The 21,205-nt window shown below is 32.9% G+C and overlaps 3 protein-coding genes across 3 annotated transcripts; 2 read left to right on the top strand and 1 right to left on the bottom strand.

Annotated features, from left to right (window-relative positions):
* Positions 1 to 786: 786 nt before the first annotated feature.
* Bma-inst-1 (Uncharacterized protein) lies at positions 787 to 15,334 on the bottom strand (the record flags this gene model as incomplete). Its single annotated transcript, XM_043074644.1, has 34 exons — positions 787 to 993; positions 1,411 to 1,597; positions 2,031 to 2,214; positions 2,550 to 2,666; positions 2,873 to 3,054; positions 3,342 to 3,571; positions 3,793 to 3,887; positions 4,037 to 4,145; positions 4,388 to 4,561; positions 4,864 to 5,046; positions 5,476 to 5,676; positions 6,200 to 6,283; positions 6,347 to 6,487; positions 6,727 to 6,927; positions 7,196 to 7,309; positions 7,540 to 7,623; positions 8,079 to 8,228; positions 8,465 to 8,626; positions 8,751 to 8,880; positions 8,989 to 9,177; positions 9,325 to 9,477; positions 9,552 to 9,645; positions 10,069 to 10,279; positions 10,662 to 10,785; positions 10,979 to 11,118; positions 11,312 to 11,488; positions 11,722 to 11,863; positions 12,199 to 12,353; positions 12,745 to 12,945; positions 13,181 to 13,392; positions 13,686 to 13,773; positions 14,194 to 14,394; positions 14,645 to 14,773; positions 15,203 to 15,334. The coding sequence occupies 34 exons, from the start codon at positions 15,332 to 15,334 to the stop codon at positions 787 to 789; spliced, it is 5,283 nt and encodes a 1,760-aa protein (XP_042930578.1).
* A 534-nt stretch (positions 15,335 to 15,868) lies between these two features.
* On the top strand, positions 15,869 to 16,239 carry Bm1303 (Uncharacterized protein; the record flags this gene model as incomplete). Its single annotated transcript, XM_043074643.1, has 2 exons — positions 15,869 to 15,904; positions 16,183 to 16,239. The coding sequence occupies 2 exons, from the start codon at positions 15,869 to 15,871 to the stop codon at positions 16,237 to 16,239; spliced, it is 93 nt and encodes a 30-aa protein (XP_042930577.1).
* Positions 16,240 to 17,780: 1,541 nt separating this feature from the next.
* Positions 17,781 to 20,417, top strand: Bm9788 (Uncharacterized protein; the record flags this gene model as incomplete). The annotated part of the gene is made up of 7 exons (XM_043074642.1): positions 17,781 to 17,794; positions 18,186 to 18,301; positions 18,504 to 18,664; positions 18,746 to 18,823; positions 18,999 to 19,050; positions 19,288 to 19,898; positions 20,406 to 20,417. 7 exons carry the CDS (start codon positions 17,781 to 17,783, stop codon positions 20,415 to 20,417), a joined length of 1,044 nt encoding a protein of 347 aa, XP_042930576.1.
* Between the last annotated feature and the right edge of the window lie 788 nt (positions 20,418 to 21,205).

Genomic DNA, 21,205 nt, shown 5'->3' with positions numbered 1-21,205 from the left:
TTGGATATGAAACACTCATCGTCCCAGTTATTTATCCTTTTTGGATTTTAAAATAGTTGAAGTGCTTAACAGCAGTTACATTTCTAAGCAAAAAGCAGTGGAAAAGGGAAAAATAACTCCTGAAATTCAGAAACATACACTCATAGATCTTTCTCATCCTACCTTTCATGACATCACAACAAATTAGTTCAGGACGTTATAAGGCATGATAATCTTATCCATGAAGCAGTGATCATCATTTTAAGTTTGTAAAGAATTACATAATAGTCCGGAATACACGATTAAGGTAACTTGTATGATTTGAAAAATCTGGGTAGTCCCGAATCAATCCTATCCATTCTATTCTCAGTATTACCAATACATCAAAATTGTTCTGATTTCATCAAAACCTCATTGGGAATTAATTAGAATCTTCCAGTAGTGGATAGTTTCATGCACGACATAACAAGAAATGAGTTTGCCGATGAGAATGTACAATGCTAGTCATTTAATCCATTAATAATATTGTTGAAATCCATTAATAATATTGTTGACAGTATTCTTTTTCCAAACAAGAAAAATTAAAATAAGCGAGCGGTAGCAAGACCAGAAGAAATAAAATAAATCCTCAAACATTCAAATTTAGAAAATTTATGGATTTAAAAAATTTATATACTGAGAAATATTTATATCATCGTAAATAACTCTTCATAATTGAATAAACAATCACACTGTGTTCGTTACAATTTATGTTCATGAATCCAAATTTACAAAAATTTTTAAATTCGAGCCGACAAATAAAAATTATTATTCTTCGACTCTGCTCAAACACATTATCGTGTCGATCAGTATTTTCGAGGAAGGCGATTTCAAACATAAACAAAGCTGTTTGATCGCTTCAATTTGCGTTAGGAAATACGATTTTGCTGATTTCGCATTCAGCTCCAAATATGCAACACAAACATTCTGTAGTGTTTGAGCCAACGGTACCCATGTTCGTCCACACCCAACATTCTGCAATACTTATTAATTAATGAAGTGTTTTATGAAGATAAAATTCTGCAATACTTATTAATTAATTAATGAAGTGTTTTATGAAAATAAAAGAAATTGGGTCCAAATGCTTATTTAATTGTTCAATCTCAAATACTTATTTATTTCAGCTTTGTTCGTCACTGGTACCACATGCCACATATTTCATCTATTAGCACTTAACGCATACAAGAATTGATATCGTAACTGCCACACTTATCAGTGGCAATAATGATTAAAAGGATTAAAAATGCTATTAGTTTCATTTTTTTTTAATGGTTATATGGAAGACGGCTATATAAGTTAGAACTGAATGTATGAAATATGAAAAATGTTTTCTATTCATATATTCACTCTAAATGACGGTGGCAACGATAGCAGCAAGGAACAAAAATAGACCTCAAAAAGAGTAAAAAATGTCTGCAAAATGGACTGTAGACGATCGACTTCTTCAAAAGACTGAGGAGCCAGATCTAACAATAATTTCAGGATATACTGTAACAATGACTGATAATTGTTCGTTCGTAATTGTCGTGCTGGAAGCTGTGCAACTGATGCTAAGCAGGCGGATAACAACGGAAAATGCCTGAAATAACATTATTTGGCTTTATTAATTTTCTACCTCCTAAAAATGATTTAAAAGATTTCCATTATAAAGAAAAAATTCATTACTTACTAGCTTATTTATTTAAAAGAAGTACGCTTTAGTTTGAAACTCAATCACAACAACAGTAACAATCAAAATTGTGGAATATGACAAAGGAACACGCATGCAAATTTTAAAGCAGCAAGCTTCAATATTTGCATGGAAAGTTAAATTTGGACATATTAAAGAACAATATATATATGCAATTAGACTGATATCTTTCTACATTCTATCGTATAAACAAAGTAGAGCATCTCTGCTTAGTAACTGAAACTACCAAGGTAACGAACGAATATGACCAATTCCTTCACTGAAAAATATTGACCTAATGTGTTTAAATTTATGCAAATATTGCATGGCAAAGAACGTCTACCTTAATACGACACATGGTTGACTACGCGCAATTTGAGCCAATGTACTGATTTTATGATCCATTGAATACATAGGAGCAGCTGCAGTAGAAAATAATTCTGCAATAGCATTGTGAACTGCTCGATCTTGAATGCAAACGGAGCGATATGAGTCGATCACTATTGCATCGCTTTTTAGTCGAGCATCTGAAATACATCCAGAAAATGCAACAAAATATGGTTGTGATTAACAGCAATTCCTGTAACTCTACTCCGCTATCTTCTTTATGAGATTTTATGCCGAATGTGACATGAATACAACAGAAATCATTCCTAAAAAAACCTTACAGCGTCACTGACCGAATATTCCTTCAACATTCGATGTTTCAGTTGCAAGTAGCAAACAAATTTGATAGAAAAAGTGAAATATGACTCTTCGATAAAGTAATACAAAAAAAAAAAATTGGAGATGACTTGACGTCATTCAAAGAAACAAAAGGTTTGCGTTGTTTGAAAATAAATATTAGTAAATTAAATATTACCTGGAAAACGTTTCACAAAAGCAACAGCTATCTGCTGTGCGAAACGCTTCCGCTGAATGTTGTCTGGTGAGGTTAAAGCACGGGAAACTTCTGTTATTATTCCTTGTGTTACATCACCTAAAAAAAATCTAGAGCATTTTGAAACGATAGAAACAAACTATCTTATCCCTTATTATTCCAGAATTAATTATATTTAATCAAGAACGACATGAAGATGAAGTAAAACTCGTGAATCTAATGACATATTAGATATGAAGGCAACAAAACAATCAAAAATAGATTGATTTGAAATACACATTTGAGAGTCATAACGAACAACATACGTCGAATGTTTGCATTATTTTCCAAAAATTTCATTAACAACATTATGACATCATCCGAATGACGTTCCATTTCGGCCAGAGCGTAATGAATGAAAACACCACATTGTTTAGTCGAAAGGACATATGTTTTAGAAGCATGAAAAGCACTGATAATGGTTCGTATCACTGACATACCTACAAATCTGCAATGAAATAATTATACTTTAAGATATATGAAATACGTTTTTTCTTGTATGTAAATTATCGAAAATAGCACATCAAGTCAGAATTTATGACTTATAATGGTTTTACAGAAGCTACTAAGTAAGACTGAATATCAGTTATCACTCAAATACTACATGAGATTGACTTTCGAAATATTTATTTGATTCCATCTACAAGCAATATAATTACTTTAGATATCACCATATTTTACGTTCCGAAGAGAAATAGCGTAAGGAGAATGAAGGGCTAAGAAATCAAAACTCACTGAGATCGATGTGATTCAAGCAGGTACTCAATTATTTTAGCTAATGTAGCTGAAGAACATGTTGTAGGCAGCAACGAAATGATATACTGAAGTGTTGATGCTTTGGATGAGAATAATATTTCCAGTATGGTACGCGATTTACTACCAAGATCATCATCATCATCTTTATGAGGCAATATCTCCGGACAAGTGTCCAAAAATCTTTCCATCAGACGACTTTGCATATCATCCTACAAGAAACAGTAACTTTCATGACAATATATAGCATTGTATGCTAAGCAGGAAGACACAAGCTAATTATGAAGGTTTTTTGGAAGCAAACACAAATAATCACATAACTTGATAGAAAAAGCACGAAATTATATGTGTGACTGAAGAGTCCGTTCAAAAATATCTTTAATACCCAGAACGTTTAAGTAAATTATTTTATGTATAGATATCTTACACTAACCATACCAACAGAATTTGACAAACGCATGAGGATACTTTCCGGATCATACGTATCATAATTTGGCGAGCATGGACTTTCCGTTTCGATCGCATATTCTATAAATCTATCTTTCAAAAAAATTATATATATATATATATATATTATAATGCTGGGATTTAGTACCAATAATCATTGTACAACGATGAAGTGAAGGTCGAAATTATTTCAGGTAATTTCACATGAAAGTAGTAGCAATAAAATATACCTCCACCACGACTGCATAAAATTCTGCGTACAGATTCCGGAATGTGAAGATTCGGTGTGTTGATCACATTATTGCACAAGGAGTCAAAATCACCGACTAGAGAAGCATCCTAAAACATTTGCATATTGACATCAATTCTATCCCATGTTTGATTAACATCATTCTTCCAAGCCCTTCAGACTAAAGATTGAGTAAAAGACTTATATTTCCCGGAAAATTGTAAAACACTAATCATCAAAGCAACAAGGTGTTTTCATTATTAAATCAGAAGTTCGAATAGTCCGTTGAACGCGGTAAAAAACACGACCGATTGCTAAATACTTGCTAAAACTAAAACTAAAAAAAATTTACTTTATTTCTTGAAATGACTAGCGAAATCAATAATGGTATAGCAACTGCTGCAAAAGATAATATGGTCGGTTTAGCTTTTAACAAAGAAATAACAGCACGAGAACATTCCAAGTTGTTTGACAGTTCAAAAATTACCGATGGCCATTCTTCCGGTTCGTTGCCTTCTTGGACTGCCTTCAAAATTTCTTCAAATTTAAAGATAGATTTCTTCAATTTAAATGAACTATATCTGATCTACTTTCTGTATATCGTCTTCATCATATCTACTACCTATGGGAGCAAAAAAAAAAGACGCACTGCTGTTTCCGTAGACAGTAAGTGTTGGTGAGATGCATTTTGATGAAAATTTACCATATTTTTCGCAATCTTCCAAGTTTTCCTAATTCGGTGTAATTTTGGAAAAGTTTTGAATTACAAGTTCAAATAAGTTTGAAAATAGACTAATACGAAAACATGACTAAATCCGGAATTTTTACCCGTTCAATACAACTGATTAGTTCAGTCACGCTGATATGATTAAATGTTATTCGTTTCATATCAACATCATCCGCATCGAATACAGCTGGCAATGAATTCAACTTCATATAGATATCATTTTCATCAACTTCCACTTTTACACATTCATGTAGACTTTTAGCTTCAGTTACACGTTCCAGAAACTATAATGATCGACGAAATTTGGCAAGCACTAATTTTTCATTAAATCTAATTGGAAGAAAAGTAGAACATCTTCTAGAAAAATGTGAGATTTGCGGCTATAGTTTAATCTCAACGCTAAAACTTCGACTCTGAACTTCTTTAAAACATGTTTGTTGTTAAAAGTCCTCGAAACTTTCTAAGACAATATGTTAAGCAAATGACTATATGAATATTTCAAATAAGCAAGACGACTATGTGAATATTTTATTTTTCCTTCCTGCACTGTGAAAAAACTCAAAAATCTTGTTACTTACTTGAAATGTTCATAAAGTAAATCAGTATGAAATTTGTCAAAAATAAGTCAGAAAAAATTAATTTGCCTCAGTTAAATTACATAAAAAACTTCACTTTAATAAATAACAAAAGTGGTTAAGTGCAGAGAATTATACCTTCTCACCACCTTTGGCGTCTCGTAATTTATAACCCCGAACAAACATTGACGCTCTTTGAGCTTCTTCTAATAAGTCACCTTCCAGTGGTGTTTCATCACTATCTAGAATTGCTAGTAACTTCGTACAGCTATATGATGTCAGTGCAAATGACTGAACAAACTTCAAAGCATCTTTAACTTTCATGTCGTCCATTGCAACCTAAAAAATACCATACAAAAATAGAAAATAACCTTGACAATTCATTAAGTCAGCAAAACAAATTTGAAAATAATGAACATACTAAATTAGGACCCAAAATATTGGTTAATCTATTAAATCCTTTCCCTTAGAACCCACTCTTCTTCATATCACGTTTTTTAACTGATTTGGTGTAACATTGCCATATATAAACAAACTGTCTCAAAACACCATCACGATCATAAGAAAAAAAACTCCGAATGCAATTTTTTTTTAAAGATATATGGTGAAACGTAAAGAAAGAGATGAAATTCAACACTTCACATAATATAATTCTTTCTTACATAATCGCCAAATAAATTCAGGAATATAAAGACTGGAATTCCAAAAGTTGAAAATTGTCAGAGATTTTGTTACCTTGTCCACAGTTGATTTTTGTATCAATGGACAGATCGAATTGCATAAAACTCAGATTTTACTATGCACAGTAATAGCTCGAACTCAAAGTAATGAATCAAAAACAAATAAAATCAATAAGACTAACGCGGATGATTCGATCATCTTCAGTGCGAAGCATTTTAAGTTTCAACCAAGTAGGCAGAAGTTCAACACCATCCGCATTGAGAACCTTCAACAAATGAGATATCAACTATAAGATAATACTAAATTTAAAATGTATGTAGGTTATCACCTTTGGTCGTTTTCCTGATGTCGGAAACCAAAGATCCATGAGAACTCGTGTAGCTAACCTATCCTTCTTCTTCCACTGACTGCACAATAATTGCAACATCCCACTAACCGCTGTTGAAATCATCGTCAATGAAGATATCGTCTAGAGTAATATCATTTAATTAATGATAATTCACAAAGATAACGTAAAAAAATCATTATGATTGCTAGGAATATTTGCATTATTTAATTACCAATCCAAGTTATTTGAGCTCATATCAATTACCATTGAGCAGACAACGAATGAGTTACTTAATAACTTTTTTTAATCAAAAATAATGAATTGCCTAAGAAACAGTATCGGAATAAGAAAACATTAAGATGAAATACAAATAACTATACCATATCTGGTTTCTCTACACAAACTGTCACTTTTTTTACATTTTGTGGTAAAAGCGCTTCTAATTTTTCTGTCCACTCAACTTCATTTTGCTCAACTTCTTTGAAATATCTTTCGTAGAAGCTTATGGCATTTATTCGAATGATATCCGCTTCTCTGCCATCTTTCAAGCGTTCAACCATATTTGAAATGTAATGTGCAACCTGAAAATCGCTTCCTCCAGGATAGTGTAAAAGGATATCAACCTAAGAGTAGAAGACTTTCGGTGCTTGCGTAGTAACAAAGCACACGTCTTTTGTCGACACCCTCAAATTAGATTCTTCCTCATATGAGTTAGGAATCAACTGGTTTTTAGATATCATCTTAATCAACCTTTAGGTAAGATTGCCTAAACAATATAACAGTAATGGCTAATGATCAGTCCTTTCCAAACAATATAATTTGAAACGAAGCAATTAACAGAATACTCACCAAATGCAGGTTTTTTGAATCTGCATATTCAAAAAGAAATGTCAAGTAATCTGATAAACGATTTAAATCAGTTTCCACAGCACAAGCTTGCGACAATAGCGCACAAATTCGATGCTAAAAAGGACGGAAGAACAAAATGAAACAAACAAGATCTGTTTTAGAGGACATCCTATTTCAATTTTCATAAACGCATTTGAATGCACGCATTTAGCAAAAGATTTTCAAAAACAGAGTCTAATCTATCTGCAATGAAAAAAGGTGGTCCTAATTATAACAAAAGGAAAAAAATCTGCTGAATCGTAATTATGGAGAGATCAATGCAGCAAAATAAGGAGATAAGGAACCTTCAATTCACTGAAATATGCAACTTTATGAAGACTTCCAGCTGGTGTTGCATTCGTTGCTATTGGCAACACTTTTGTATCATGCTGCAAATGCATGTGTTTTTTACTTTTTTTTTTCTGGTTTTTATTTACTTTACTTAATACTTAAAGCAGTCAAATGTTTACGTTTAATTTTTCACTTGATCACCACTAGCTTAAATTCTTTAAGTAAAATATAAGCGGCATTATTTCGATTTGATTAAAGGTTTAATATTACCTAAATTTAATTTTTAATGCAATTATTTAGTCACTTTTTCTATGGAAGAAAAAAGAAAATTTCAGGCAAGAAGCCTATAAAAAATGTTAATTTTAACAATCACGAATTAATAGAATAAATTGAAGCCAAAGGCAGCGAATACAAATATACTGTTTATATATATATATTGTTTGATAATGCTCAGAAATCAAAATGAGAATAAAAAGAAAATTTCTAAAAACATAAAAATAAAAAGAAAAGAAAATTTTCAAACATTAGTTGGAAAAAAAGAATTATGGCTTACATCAAGAAGCAATGCCATTGAGTGAGCAGCAGCACAACGTTCAGATACCGAATGAGCAGCAAGATGAACTGCCAGATATTCTAATGTTTCCAGTACCGATGCTCTGGTAGCAGTTGGACTCGTTATGGCATTACGCAAACGCTGACGCATCTAAATTGGGCACTGATTGTTGCTCAAATCATGACTTTTGAGACTATCACCCAACGTAATATGCATTTAGACGCTTTTAGAGCATATGGTACTATAAATCTCGAGGATCTCTGCCACTCACTCCTTGTCATACAAATTAGGTGCTGACACAGGTATTTTCTATAACGCAAATGAACGAATTCTTATTTACTGCAACAACAAAATAGCAATTATTAAGGAAGATTCAAAACACCAACCGCATTCAGTTTTTCTGAGCTTGGCGTTATATTGCCACAGCATGACGAAGAAGCTATATAGTGCAGAAACAACTCACAAATACATTCAAGAGGTAAGTGAGCTATAGCGTTTGAGTTTGATTCTACCAAATTTATTATGGATGGCAGAGCTTTCGAGCTACCCTAAAAAATTATATTAGTAGAATATTACAATAAATCTAAGAGGAAATATGACTGCGTTCGAGAATCACGGTCGTCATGCTTCAAGCAACAGAAAACACAAATTCTCTGAAAGTTAGCAACAAACTTGAGATCTGACAATATCTGCCAGCAAATCAGGATCTCTGCATTCGCTCAGAAGCCGTGACAAATCTAAATCTTCATTGAGTTTTTCCAAATCCCGCATGATGTTGTCCGGAGGTCGTCGACAGACGCCACTGAAATTAAAAAATTAAATTTTGTTCAATACGAATAAACAATCGCCCATGAGTATATTCTTGATGTTATAAAGGACAAAAATTTAAATGAAACAAAAATCTACTTACTTTATATCCAAATTACATAATTTGTGCAGAAGCTTCGAATTTGAATCACTCACTTCCATCCCGGCCAATCGAGTTTCCAAAGTTTTGATTGCTATTTTTTCCTCATAAGCGGCCTTTTCATCATCTTCAATAAGTTTCTCTGCATATATTCGATCACCCATACTCGCCATCGGTGGAAATGAATAATCCCTGAATTCATCAACAATCTTTAATTTTAAAGGTATAACTTCACTCCGTGCAATGAACATCTACCACAGTCAACGTTTCATTAATGTAATCCAATAATATTATGAAAACTCAGCAATTATTCAATATGTACTTTTCAAAATGACTTACCACGTCAAAACAATTTGCATAATAAGTTTTAAATTCGGATACTTGTAGTAGACCTCCTTAACCAATGTATCTGTGTTCAATGATGTCCATATCAAAGAAATGAGCCATGCCTTCCAATACAACGTTTTAACAGCCAATGGCGGAAGATCTTCACTGAAGAAGTAACGGGTACAGATTTAAGAATGCTTAAGTTATTATAGGGAATTTTTTTACAAAAGAACACTCACTCCTGAACGTTGAAAGTTGGCGGTGGTTTGTATTCCGTTATTCTGAATACAGTTTCCAAAAGAATAGAGGTGCTGATTGGAACCATACTGCCACCTATAAATGACCGATTAATTTTGTGAAAAATGACTGGCGGCTAATATCGTTAATTTTCTTCAACGAAATCATTACTTATGTTAATATTTACCAAAAGAAATCGACCTCCTAAGTTCACCAATCAAGATTATTTAATCGCTTTAGCACTATATAATTTAAACTACTGAACTTAATCGGCAACACTTTGCACCATGTTTTTTTTTTTTTTTATTTCTCTGAAAAAATATCTTATGCATCTCGTACTTTATAGATAGGGATATATTTTTTGATGTATTTTCCGATTTCTATAAAACACACAGTGTGAATGCAAAATTATTCCGCTCATTTGTGCTCATTAGTATTGCCGACTGACGAAAATCAACAGGTTAATGCTATTCTTAGTCTGAGTTGAATTTGGTGAAATAGCAATAAAAACGAGCTAACCTGTTAACGTAGAAGACAACGAAGCTCGTTTTGTGAGATTCTCAATAATATCAATCGTATCTGCAGCATCAATTGGAACTGAGGGATCAGAACCAGCCTCCAGTATTGTGCACAGTAACTGTTCACTGATAGGAACATCGGAAATAACACGCATATATTGCATTACATCTGCTTCAATCGGCCACTGATCGATACTAGCGTAATACTCAGCCTGTACGATAAATTTGTTATGAAAAAGATCAAAAATAAATTTTCCTTCTCAAATAACGATGTGTTGTTAAAATAAGTAACCTAAACCATCCAATACTAACAATTATTAATTCTCCAGCTCCTAGTAATTTGGGACAGCTGCAAACTACAAAAGTCTTATGTGTTTATGCCGTCTCGCTAATTTCACAACTCACAGTGCATGATGTAATTAATAAATCATAAATAAATATTCCAAGAGACAAATATGTAGTAATCTACTCAAACATAATATAGTGTGGTTCACAGCTGCGCTTTTACGTTAAACGGTAAGAAAATGAGCAGATTATGAAATAATTGAATTTTTTCTAGCTAAAAAAAAGGATTAAAAAGTTCAAAATACTAACTGGGGCCAAATAAAGGATTCGATAGTATGAGTAAACAAATAGACGATTATCGGTGCATAATTCACAATGTTTGCAAAAAAAACATGTACAAATTTCGAAGAAATTTCTTAAATCAGCATAAAACCTGGAAGAAAAAATGCGATTAATTTAAAGCAAAGAAAAGCTCTTATATATATTACTACACCATATATTCAATAACATTTCCTTTTTTGCCTTTTATAACATGAACAGCCGGAAGCTGTCTAAATCTGATGAAAAAGACATCAAGAAATGTAAACAGAAATGTTTCACGGAAAGAAATAACAAAGATTGCAAACTTCTGCAAAGCATCAATATGGGTTTGCGTCAAATTGCCATTAGCACTGCGTCGCTGTTGAGATGCTTCTCGAATAGTAGGTGTTATTGCCAAAAATGGTAGCATCACACAGAAGTCAATCAACGATTTAAAGAAGAAAGTCTGAATTTAAGTGGTTAGAATGCTTTAGAAAAAAAAAAAAAAAAAAAGATATTTACAAAACAACAATTATTCTACACAACTTAAGTATCTTCTGCTTTTACATAATTAGTTCAAGTATTAGAGGATAGATGTAACATGTACATAAAAAGTCAAATAAGTAATGTTATTAAGGAAAAAAAAGAAAGTATCCTACGGGAATGGCTAAAACTGAGAAATCTTCAGTTGCGGCGTTGAACAAATGGGAAGTGAAAAGAGCAAAATCGAAATCCATTCGTAACAATGATCGTACAAATTCTCGAAGAAATGTTCTAGATATTCGCAGATATTCCTCTTTAGCTGCGAGCATTTGAGCAATTTCCCGTGCTATAACCTAGAATGAATGGTGCAGAGATAAAGCTAACATGTTTTTCACTCTCGAATAAGAACTTTGTCTGTCCATCATTATTACTTTGATCTGGCTCTTCAAATATAAATATCTGAAAACAATAAATGAATAATAGTAATGCAATTATTGAATAGAAAGCCTAATAATAGGTAAAACAATCCGATTTTCCAACAATAGCTCTAGATCCTGGTAACGATAATCTTCATAATTTTAGTTACTTTGGATGCAGAATGGTTGTCGAAGGAAAATAATGAATGTATCATTGTCATATTGTACGGGAAACGATTCGCCGAGAATTCATTTGATAATAATAATTTTGCTACGGAAGAAATCATTTCTTTGTCACTGTTCAGTATTTCCCTGAAAAAAATTAATACAGACAGTACCGTTAACTGACATTTCAAGTTTCTTCCATAGGAACTTTCAACGGAAGCCATATAAAAGTCTTACAAAACGGCTAATTTTTCACATATGACCATATAATAAAGAGGATTTCAGATGAACAGGATCAAAGTAGTGTTCATTAATTATTAATCCCTCTTAATATTAACCAATAATGAGATGATTATTGTATGATCTTCAAACTCACTTTCGACTTCGTTCCATTCATACATGTTATTCAGAAACTACACCTAGTTTTCTTGGGCAGAAAATAGAAGAGAATGTGAAAGTCAACTATATAAACTATCACTTACTTTAAGGCGATATTGAATAAGATATTGATTTGTTTGCTTTTCAATGCCCGTAATTTTAGTAAAGAGCTTAATGTTTCACTATCTTCTTCGGTAAGCTCACCCTGGCCTATATTACTTGCAATCCATAGAAGTAATTCCATGGCGTATCTTTGAAGCTATAAAAAAAGAACTAAATGATATTTTATCAGGAAAAAGAAAGTAAACAAGTCCATCAAATTCCAGATTACTTTGAGTAAGCAAATCCCAATATTTCATTTTTAATTACTGTCACATTTTAATTGATTAATGTACTCCTTTAACATTATGGTACGAGCATTATGTCGGATGTGAAAACATTACATACTAATATACTTATACAGTAACAGAATTAAAAAAAGTATAATTAAAATCGAGAAAGTTAAAACCAAACAAAGACAAAAACAAAGCTGTATTCTATAAATAATAAAAGACAACAGTAACATACTAATAATGTATGATAACTATCTTATGATCATCTCGACTAATATCACATTTCTATAATAGAATATTTCATTACCAATTACATACCTTCCCATTCAGCAACCATGAATCCATTTTTCGTGCAGCCAATAATCTGACGTTTCCATTTCCCGCACATGTACACATTGTCTTCAATAAATTTCTTGGCGCACTTTCGCCTTTCCGTTCACATATATCTCTCATTTGCATCACAAACGCATCAATTTTCTGCTCCTTGTCACTCACTTTTGTAAATCGATTTATTTCAGCCTATAATAAAAATCTTTGGAAAGTTGCCTAAGATTATTCCTTCATAATAAATTTCAACCCAAACAATATGTGGGATGAAATATTACACAGAAAGCTTAAAAAAGGAGAACTTTTTGATTAAAATAGAACAGGTGAAAACTGTTCGTCAATATTTGTATCGGATGTCGACACAAATATCCCGTTTAATTATATCACATATCTCTAGATAATTCTGATCCAGGCTGAAAGTTATTACCACAGTCCGATAACGTTCCGGATAAGTCAAATCACACGCCGTATACATTGATTCGTGAGGGATCCGAGTACCAAAAGCTGTTATGATATTCACAATCAAGCCATCTACTGATGGTCGATCACTCCATTGTCTTTCATGCAAACTATCATCAATAAAACTTTCAACCAACCGCCAGTTCCAATCGGTCGCCCCCATCAAAAGTTTGTATAACACTACAAAAATATTCGCATATAATATCATTACTAAAATTGAAAACTTGTTAAAACGTATAATTCAATGAAATTGCAACAGTACGCTGCAAATCTAGCAAATGAAGCATTGCCTTTTAAAAGAACTACTGAATGTCAGCTGTCTGACCCATTTCATGCACCAGTTTCTCAGTTCTTTTTGGCTTTTCAACTTTTAGACTCTATATATCATGTGAAAATTTCAAAAGCCAACGACCAGTTAGGAAATCAACCGGAAAAATAACGAATAAAGATTAGATTAAGAAATAAAAAAATACGCAAAGGAGCCATTGCTGAGCCAGGCGAAGAAGTCGGGAAATTCGTTGATAGTAGAGAACAAAGTACCTCGATCAATTCTTCGTGCGGCTGCAATAAAGTTAAGTTCTTCAACATCAATTCAATTCAACATACTGGGACATGAAGTCTACAGAAATAACACTGCATGTTGGACACATGTCTGAGAAATTTCAAGAATTTCAAGAAAAAAAAAAAAAACATTACATCAGTTTGATTCAACAATGTGTTGTTATTAACCTGCTCAAAGAATAGTTCTAAAAATATAAAAATAAACAGTAAGTCTTACGTTTACAATAAATGGGAAGAGTAACCAGATAGATTACAAAACTCTAACTATGTAATTCTCCTAGTAATTATTTCCAATTGATTCAGTCCATATTCACAGAGTTAACCAATTGGTCATAAGTCCCAAAGAAAAAATATTCGTAATGCTAATCATCAATCTTTTCCCTTATTTTTAATCTATGATATCAGATAAAGACTAGTTACCAACAAAAATGAGGTATTCATTTTTACGAAGAGCATAAGTGCTGAACACATAATTGGCTCCTCAACCCAACTACCGGTTTCTTTACGGTGATCAATGATTTCTCGTACTGCAGCACATATCAGTCGTGCGGCTTTTTGTGGCTTTTGTTTCTCTTTCGCCGATTCCAGCGATGCCAATAACTGTTTAGGTTCTATTTGTATCTGAAGTATATCCAAAAAGACATAAATCAAACTGCAGACAGTATGTTTGTTGGATAGTTCATCCATTTGCTATAACTGTGCTACAAAAAAGAATCTTTCAACTGTCCTACTGATCTGCAAAGCAAAATGTTCCCAAAGATGCGAAAACATATTGCTGTCATTACTAGAACCACAAAATACCTTTCCAGGATTCGAGATTACGCGAAATTGTGCATAATACCATATTTCTATTGCATAGAAAAGCGCTTACTTCCGCACAGAAACTACGCCATCTTGAATCGTCGACTTCGGCACGCTTGACGGAACTCGTTGATGGAGTACTGGAAAGAAGTTTCCCAGAAAAGTCAAGACGAGGCTTCTTCAAAGCACCACTTGATAACTGTAACCAAACAATTATACTGAAATAAGTTAGATAAAGATTTGAAATTCCTCCAACCTTTTTACTCAGTAACGTGCAATGGTAAAGTGTTATCCTGCAACATCCAGTGTGAAAAAAATAAGGTAGTATGACGACTTATATGAAAAAGTTTCCCTAGGGATAGAACAATAACTAAGTGATGTTAGGCAAATGAGAGATAATCGTACTTCATCATATTAAGTCATTATTTTTCTGTAGGTTAATCTCTTAGCTGAATTCTTATCTAATATTTTAATATTTTTTCGAAGAAACAACCAAAATAATTCGGATTTAAACAAAATGAGTTCTATGAATACACAGTGAATGAAAGGAACAAAAAACTTGCAAATACAGATTCGGAAATTAAAATCGCAAATGGAAATTACGACCAACAATTACTATAGAATTAACCTGTGGCAATTCCCGTTTATGAATTTGAGGTTTTGAGCGACTGGTATCGGAAGTTGATGTGACATCACGTCCAATCGCCAAAAATCCACCAGCTGGTAAGTTTGCTCTTGTTTTATGTCCTTGTTTGCTCATGCTTTGCCTTTAAAATTCACTGAAATTTTCGTAATTTTGGATTTGGCACTAAACTCATCCGAATAAAAAAAAATCAAAAAATCAAGATGAAAGTCAGAAATAATCAAGGGATTGATTAAGGGATTGATTATTTCTGACTTTCATCAGCTCGGAAACACTGTTCCTATGTCATAAAGTATAACGTTGACAGGTTCAGTTATATTTATCCTGCATCCCTGCTCCCTTACTAAACCAATGTTTTATATCATGAAAATCGCCCATATGGAACGTGTTTTATCTCTCAGATCGATGAAGCTTATTTGAAGATATAGAATATTACCTTCTCATTGGAGATCTGAGTCAAGAATATCACATACTTTATCCATTCACATCGACCTCCTCCTACCTTCCTTACGTCCCACTTAAACTTTAGTTCAATTTGTTTTAATATTTCATTCCTTCAATGCTGCCAAATTTTTAATTATGCAAATTCTAGACAGCGAAACGCATATAAACAATAAGGTACTTAAACGATTGTTATTACAATTTTCTGCAATGCACGGTGGTAGAAGCAACTGCTTTATTTTCGCGGTTAATGTTATCATCGTCTTTATAACTTTATTTGTATCCAACTACTATTGCCAGGCATACAGCTATTGAGGTTTCTATTAGCTTTAGAAAATCTTGACATATGCTACAAAGTAATGAACAGAACTTTAAGTAAATTTAAAAATGTAAAACACATTGGTGCGTTAAAACAACACACCCATTGACAAAGCACTTTTCACCAGGAAACTAGCACACTTAAAATCCGACTTGTCGTCTCATGTAAGTCATTACGCATTATTCATTAGTTTATTAGTTTGCAGAAAACAAAGTTCAATATGCAAAGTTTCTACAATGCTTTCACAACAGCTGTCATATAAAATATTCAACAGAAGTAGGTCCTTTGTATACGTGCAACTTCTTTGCTGTATGAAAAGCTGTATTGATTACTCTGCCTTTACTAATTAATTTTAAGTTGTTTAAGATTAAATACCACCTGTCTTACCCTTGTCACTGCCTAGATTCCAGGCAAACCACCTTGGGTTATCTCGGAACATGAATACAGCAACTTAGCGAAATACCCGTTGACTGCCAAATGAAGCCAACACAGTTAGGGAATCTGAACAGATTCGAAAGATGAAAAATGAGGTGTAATCATGGAATGGAAGAAGTAGCTTAGCCAGTAGATCCAGCTACTATTAATGTTTATTGTTGACTTTCTTCGTACACATTCTAACTCTTGGCCAGTTGTAGGGACATTTTTACACTTGAGTTAATGCTAGAGAATTACCTATAAATTCCAACAAATAAAAGTAAGATTTTTGAAGACATTGTAATCGCCCTTTTCTCTCAACCAATCTGTGTCCATAACCTTAACTCGAACCTACTCCTTTATTTATTCAGTTTTAGATTGCTATATTTTTTCAGGCCACACGCAAGACGTTACCTAATTTATTTTTCTTGATAGAAGACCGTGAAATGTTAGAAAGCTGAATATCAGACGTTTTCTGTTTACATTCATCTTATAATTAGTTTTAGGAGAATCACCGATAAACCGAAGGTACTAATTACTCTTGCAGAACTGCTCCCATCAAATGATTATACGTGTCAAATGTATTATCAAACTACATGCTGATGATTGTATTGTAAGATAGTAATTGCGAAGTTAACCATCTTAACTCTTCGAGTACACCTGTGTTGCTGATTCACTCGCCATTACTAATTTATTGGACAACTCACTTTAATTAACGTATTATTTAGATCACGTGATCAGTAATTAGTTAATAACTCTGAAACCAATGTATTCGTAAAGTTTTGAAAAGTTACACATTGCTAGCATCCAATCATTCACATTCTTGTATTAGATATAATGTATATTTCATGACGTTCTGCAACGAATACACGCTAAATTTAAAATTCTAAATTCAAAAAAATTTTTTCGAGCCTCACAGCTGGATCCTGGCAATTATAACATATATTATAAACGACGAAAACCAATTTATCATTTAACTGTTCCACACACTCGCAAATCTGAATTTCTATCCAAAATTAACGCACGAAAAATTCACTTCATCTATCTCAATAACAAACTTAATTTGTTGTTTTGTGAACAGACTGGATAGTACGTTATTGACACTACAGTACTTCACATATTTTAGCTTCTTTTCCACTCTCTATGAATTAGGAAGTTCTAAAAAATAAATTTCGTTATATCAATAATACCAAGAGAGATTTGATATCACTCTGCTAAAGCTACACTCCTAAAGAATGTGATGAACGAATATGATAAGCTCAGTAAATTCCCCATACTTTTTTTAAAGTTGGATTTTATTTCAAACATGGTCTTTTCAGTGAAGCGACGTACAATGTGTTTCATTACCGTCTAAGAACCCGAAATTGTATCTTACAAACAAAATTGCCAATGCCTTATTCAAGGTTAAAACATTAAGTTTTTCAACCGGGGTAAGCCTATTCAACAGTTCTCTTTCTTTGAAATTTCCAGCAAATATTTCCAAATAAGGATAACTTTTACAATGAATTATATCAGCAGAGACAGAAAATTACTGCAAGGATGAGAAAAAAATAATTCATATATGTTAGGGAAATTTCCGAAATCTACTTTCAATATCATTCTGTGATTTCGTAACAAATCCAATAAGATTAAATAATCAGCAAAGTGACGTACATAAGCAATGTTAACATCATCCTCTTCATAATCTAATAACATATGATTCCTGAAGATTTTATAAAATTTCCTGCTAGATTATAAAAGACCGTGTAAGCATTATATGAATAAAAAGAGTTTCAATAGTAATAAATTTTTCAGAAGTGGAGGAACGATGCTGGCAATCATCCTAGTTTTAGTTATAGGTGTACCTATATTGATTATTCTTACCTCTCTTTTTATCATTGTTGTTATATACTGCTGTTGCCAAAAAAGCGGTTGGTGTTCATATAACTAAAAAATGTAAAAATAAAAATGTCTGATTAAAATTATTCAGAATGATGGTCTGTTAGTAGTACCGCTGATTTCCGACAGACACAGAGGACACGTTTACATGACAAAGTTTCTGATCAGTAGTTATCGTTAGAAAAGATCAAGTGGTGAATATGTCTGTTAATAGCTAACAATATTATTGAATAGGAGCAACGGAAGATGAACTAGCGAAAAGTCTGATCGAGAACTGCAGGCGAGCGGAGCCACCGCCCGAAGAAGAAGGAAAATACTTGCCGGAGCCATTCGATGCTTCAGCATTCCAGTTCAAAGGACCACTCATTATTGAATGTCCTAAATTACACATTCTTGTTAGTTAATCAATACAAGTCGCATGCTTTGAATATTCCCCTTAATCAGTAGCATTAAGTGTTGACTTAATTTAAATTTAGGAGCATGATCTTACAAACGCGAAACCAACTGGAAGTAGTGTAAAGGATCATGTTCGATTCGATGAAAACCTTAATGTCGTATGTTTTCTAAATTACCACTAGATTTATTTCCCGTTAATTCCAATGGGAATATCTCATCGAGATTCTGGAATATTTTACCGCGATGCATGCTTGCCAGCGGTGGAAATATGCGTGATATGTTCCAGAATCTTCTCTATTTTAAAACTAGAATCATCTAATCTTTCCGTTTTAGGCTTACAACATTGGAGAAAATGTTGAAATAGTTATTAAAAACTGTGGACAAGGTAAGACATTATATAAATTCCAAAATAGCTCCCAACTACTACTAAGTTTACTGCTTCACTTTAAAACTAGTCTTTTCCCTATTTTGATTTAATCATTGAATAAAAGAAAGATCTTTATTGTTTTATTAAAACCTATTACAATACTTCGAAAAATGTTGAATACCAGGTCTACTGTTAACGCTAAGAATAAGGAGTATCAAATTTATATTTGACCTCCTAAAAGAGAAATTACAACAGGGACCAAAATCGGAAGTACTGAAGTGATCAAACAAGACGGAGATGAAGATGATGAGGCAATTAATGAACAAGAAAACGATTCCAGACATTCGATGACCGAAAACGGAGAAAAAATAATAGCAAAATATTGCAAAACGCGAAATACTCAATCACAAGAGAAAAAAAGTGGAACAAGGGAAGTGTCAGATCGGAGAAGGAAATCCAGACCTGTATCAGTCCATGTAGAAAAAACACAGCCAAGCAGGTATTCCGAATCATCCACTCAAACTCTCAGGGTTGAGGGCGAAGCCAGTGTTAGGAATGGGACGGATGTGCGAGAATGTAACTCCAGCATGGAGTATGAAGTCAGAACAAGAAAGAGTAAAGTGCCGCGGGAAAGAGCTTCAACTATCTTACTTAAACAAACAGATCTGGATCAGGCACCCGCAAGATCGAAAAAGATAATTTTAACCAAGGAACATGATGCGTTATCCATCGGCGCAAATATCATGCCAACAGTGAGGACGGTGAAATCCCAACAAAGGGAAGCCGAAGGTACTGATCCTTCTGCATCCGATTCATCCGGAAGTCAATACAAGAGTTGCAACACATCCGAAAGGATGCGGTTGGAAGTGGGTTACAAGTCTATATTTTTACGATATTTCAACCGTCTTAGAACAGGAGGGCATATACAACAAGACTATTAATTTCAAGGTCATCATTTCGATAGCTAAAATTCAGCCCAACTAAATCTGACCTATCTGCCGAGATCTAGAATTTATAGTAGATCAGTAAAACTACATTTACGTAAAACTAGAAAAGAATATTAGTTAGGTTTTAGGAGGGAAATGATTTCTGTGGTAGTGGAAGGAGAACAGAAGACTTCAAAATAGTGAGACAATAATGGCGACACTAAAAGATTTATATGGGAAATTAGTATTTGTAAGAAACCAATTTTTCTAAAGTTTTGCAGAGACATAAATTTTAAAGCGTTATATGAGGAAATCCTCCTTTAAATTAAATTTTAAAAAAAAAGCTATAAATTGTCTGATTGTATGCGGTTAATAAAAAATAACAAATAGAAATCGAGGCCATGTCGGAAATACCTTCAATACTATAAATCATTCTTACATTTTTAGGAAAAACGGTGACTTCTGGAAGACAAAAGACATCCGAATTATTCGCTTCTATCAATCCTTACACATTAAAATCAAGTTTCCCAAAGAGATTAAAATAATAAAAATAAATTCGAGAATTATCGACACTTCACAGGAAAAAATAAAGCGAAGAAAAATAATTATTTCATGAATAAAGAAAAGAAAAAAGAATAAAAGCAATATGAGTTTACTGCAGTAAAAGGGATTCACAAATTGATATAAGGTGTCACATCGTATCATCTATCAAGTTTTCGTGTGTGTGTGTGTGTTTTTCAAAACGTTATACATCTTTTCTCATGACTAACAATGAATTCAAAGTCCACACAAAATTAAAAAACTATTTGAATAATTTCTTAAGATTTGATATCTTATTAAAACAAAAGAGCACTATTCAACTTCTGTAGTTTTAACATTCAGAGGGTAATGTACATAAATTATAGGAAAATTTAGTTAACAGATGTTTATGAAAAAATTTTAGTCCTAATGTACCATGGCGTTAGCGCGAAACGCAACTAGCTCTTTCATGTACCATAACTCCAAAGTGAACTTTTGAATCGTAAAATAATACTCAGATACAAACTTCTCACGGCTCAATTAAGCATCACAGATAATTTACGCTTTAAATATATATTGAGCCGCTAATTCCTGAGCATAAAATCATTGCTTTTCGAAAAGCAATTACTAGTATCGATTCAGAATTTTGATTAAGGATAAAGTTTTATAATCTAAAAAAGCCAACGATAACAACACGTTGAACAAAAATCACTTCAAATACTTTGCAA

Source organism: Brugia malayi (assembly GCF_000002995.4).
Source record: "Brugia malayi strain FR3 genome assembly, contig: Bm_v4_ChrX_scaffold_001, whole genome shotgun sequence".
Classification (NCBI taxonomy): Eukaryota; Metazoa; Nematoda; class Chromadorea; order Rhabditida; family Onchocercidae; genus Brugia; species Brugia malayi.
The sequence above is the reverse complement of the archived record's forward strand: the minus strand, read 5'-3'. Positions and strand labels throughout refer to the sequence as shown.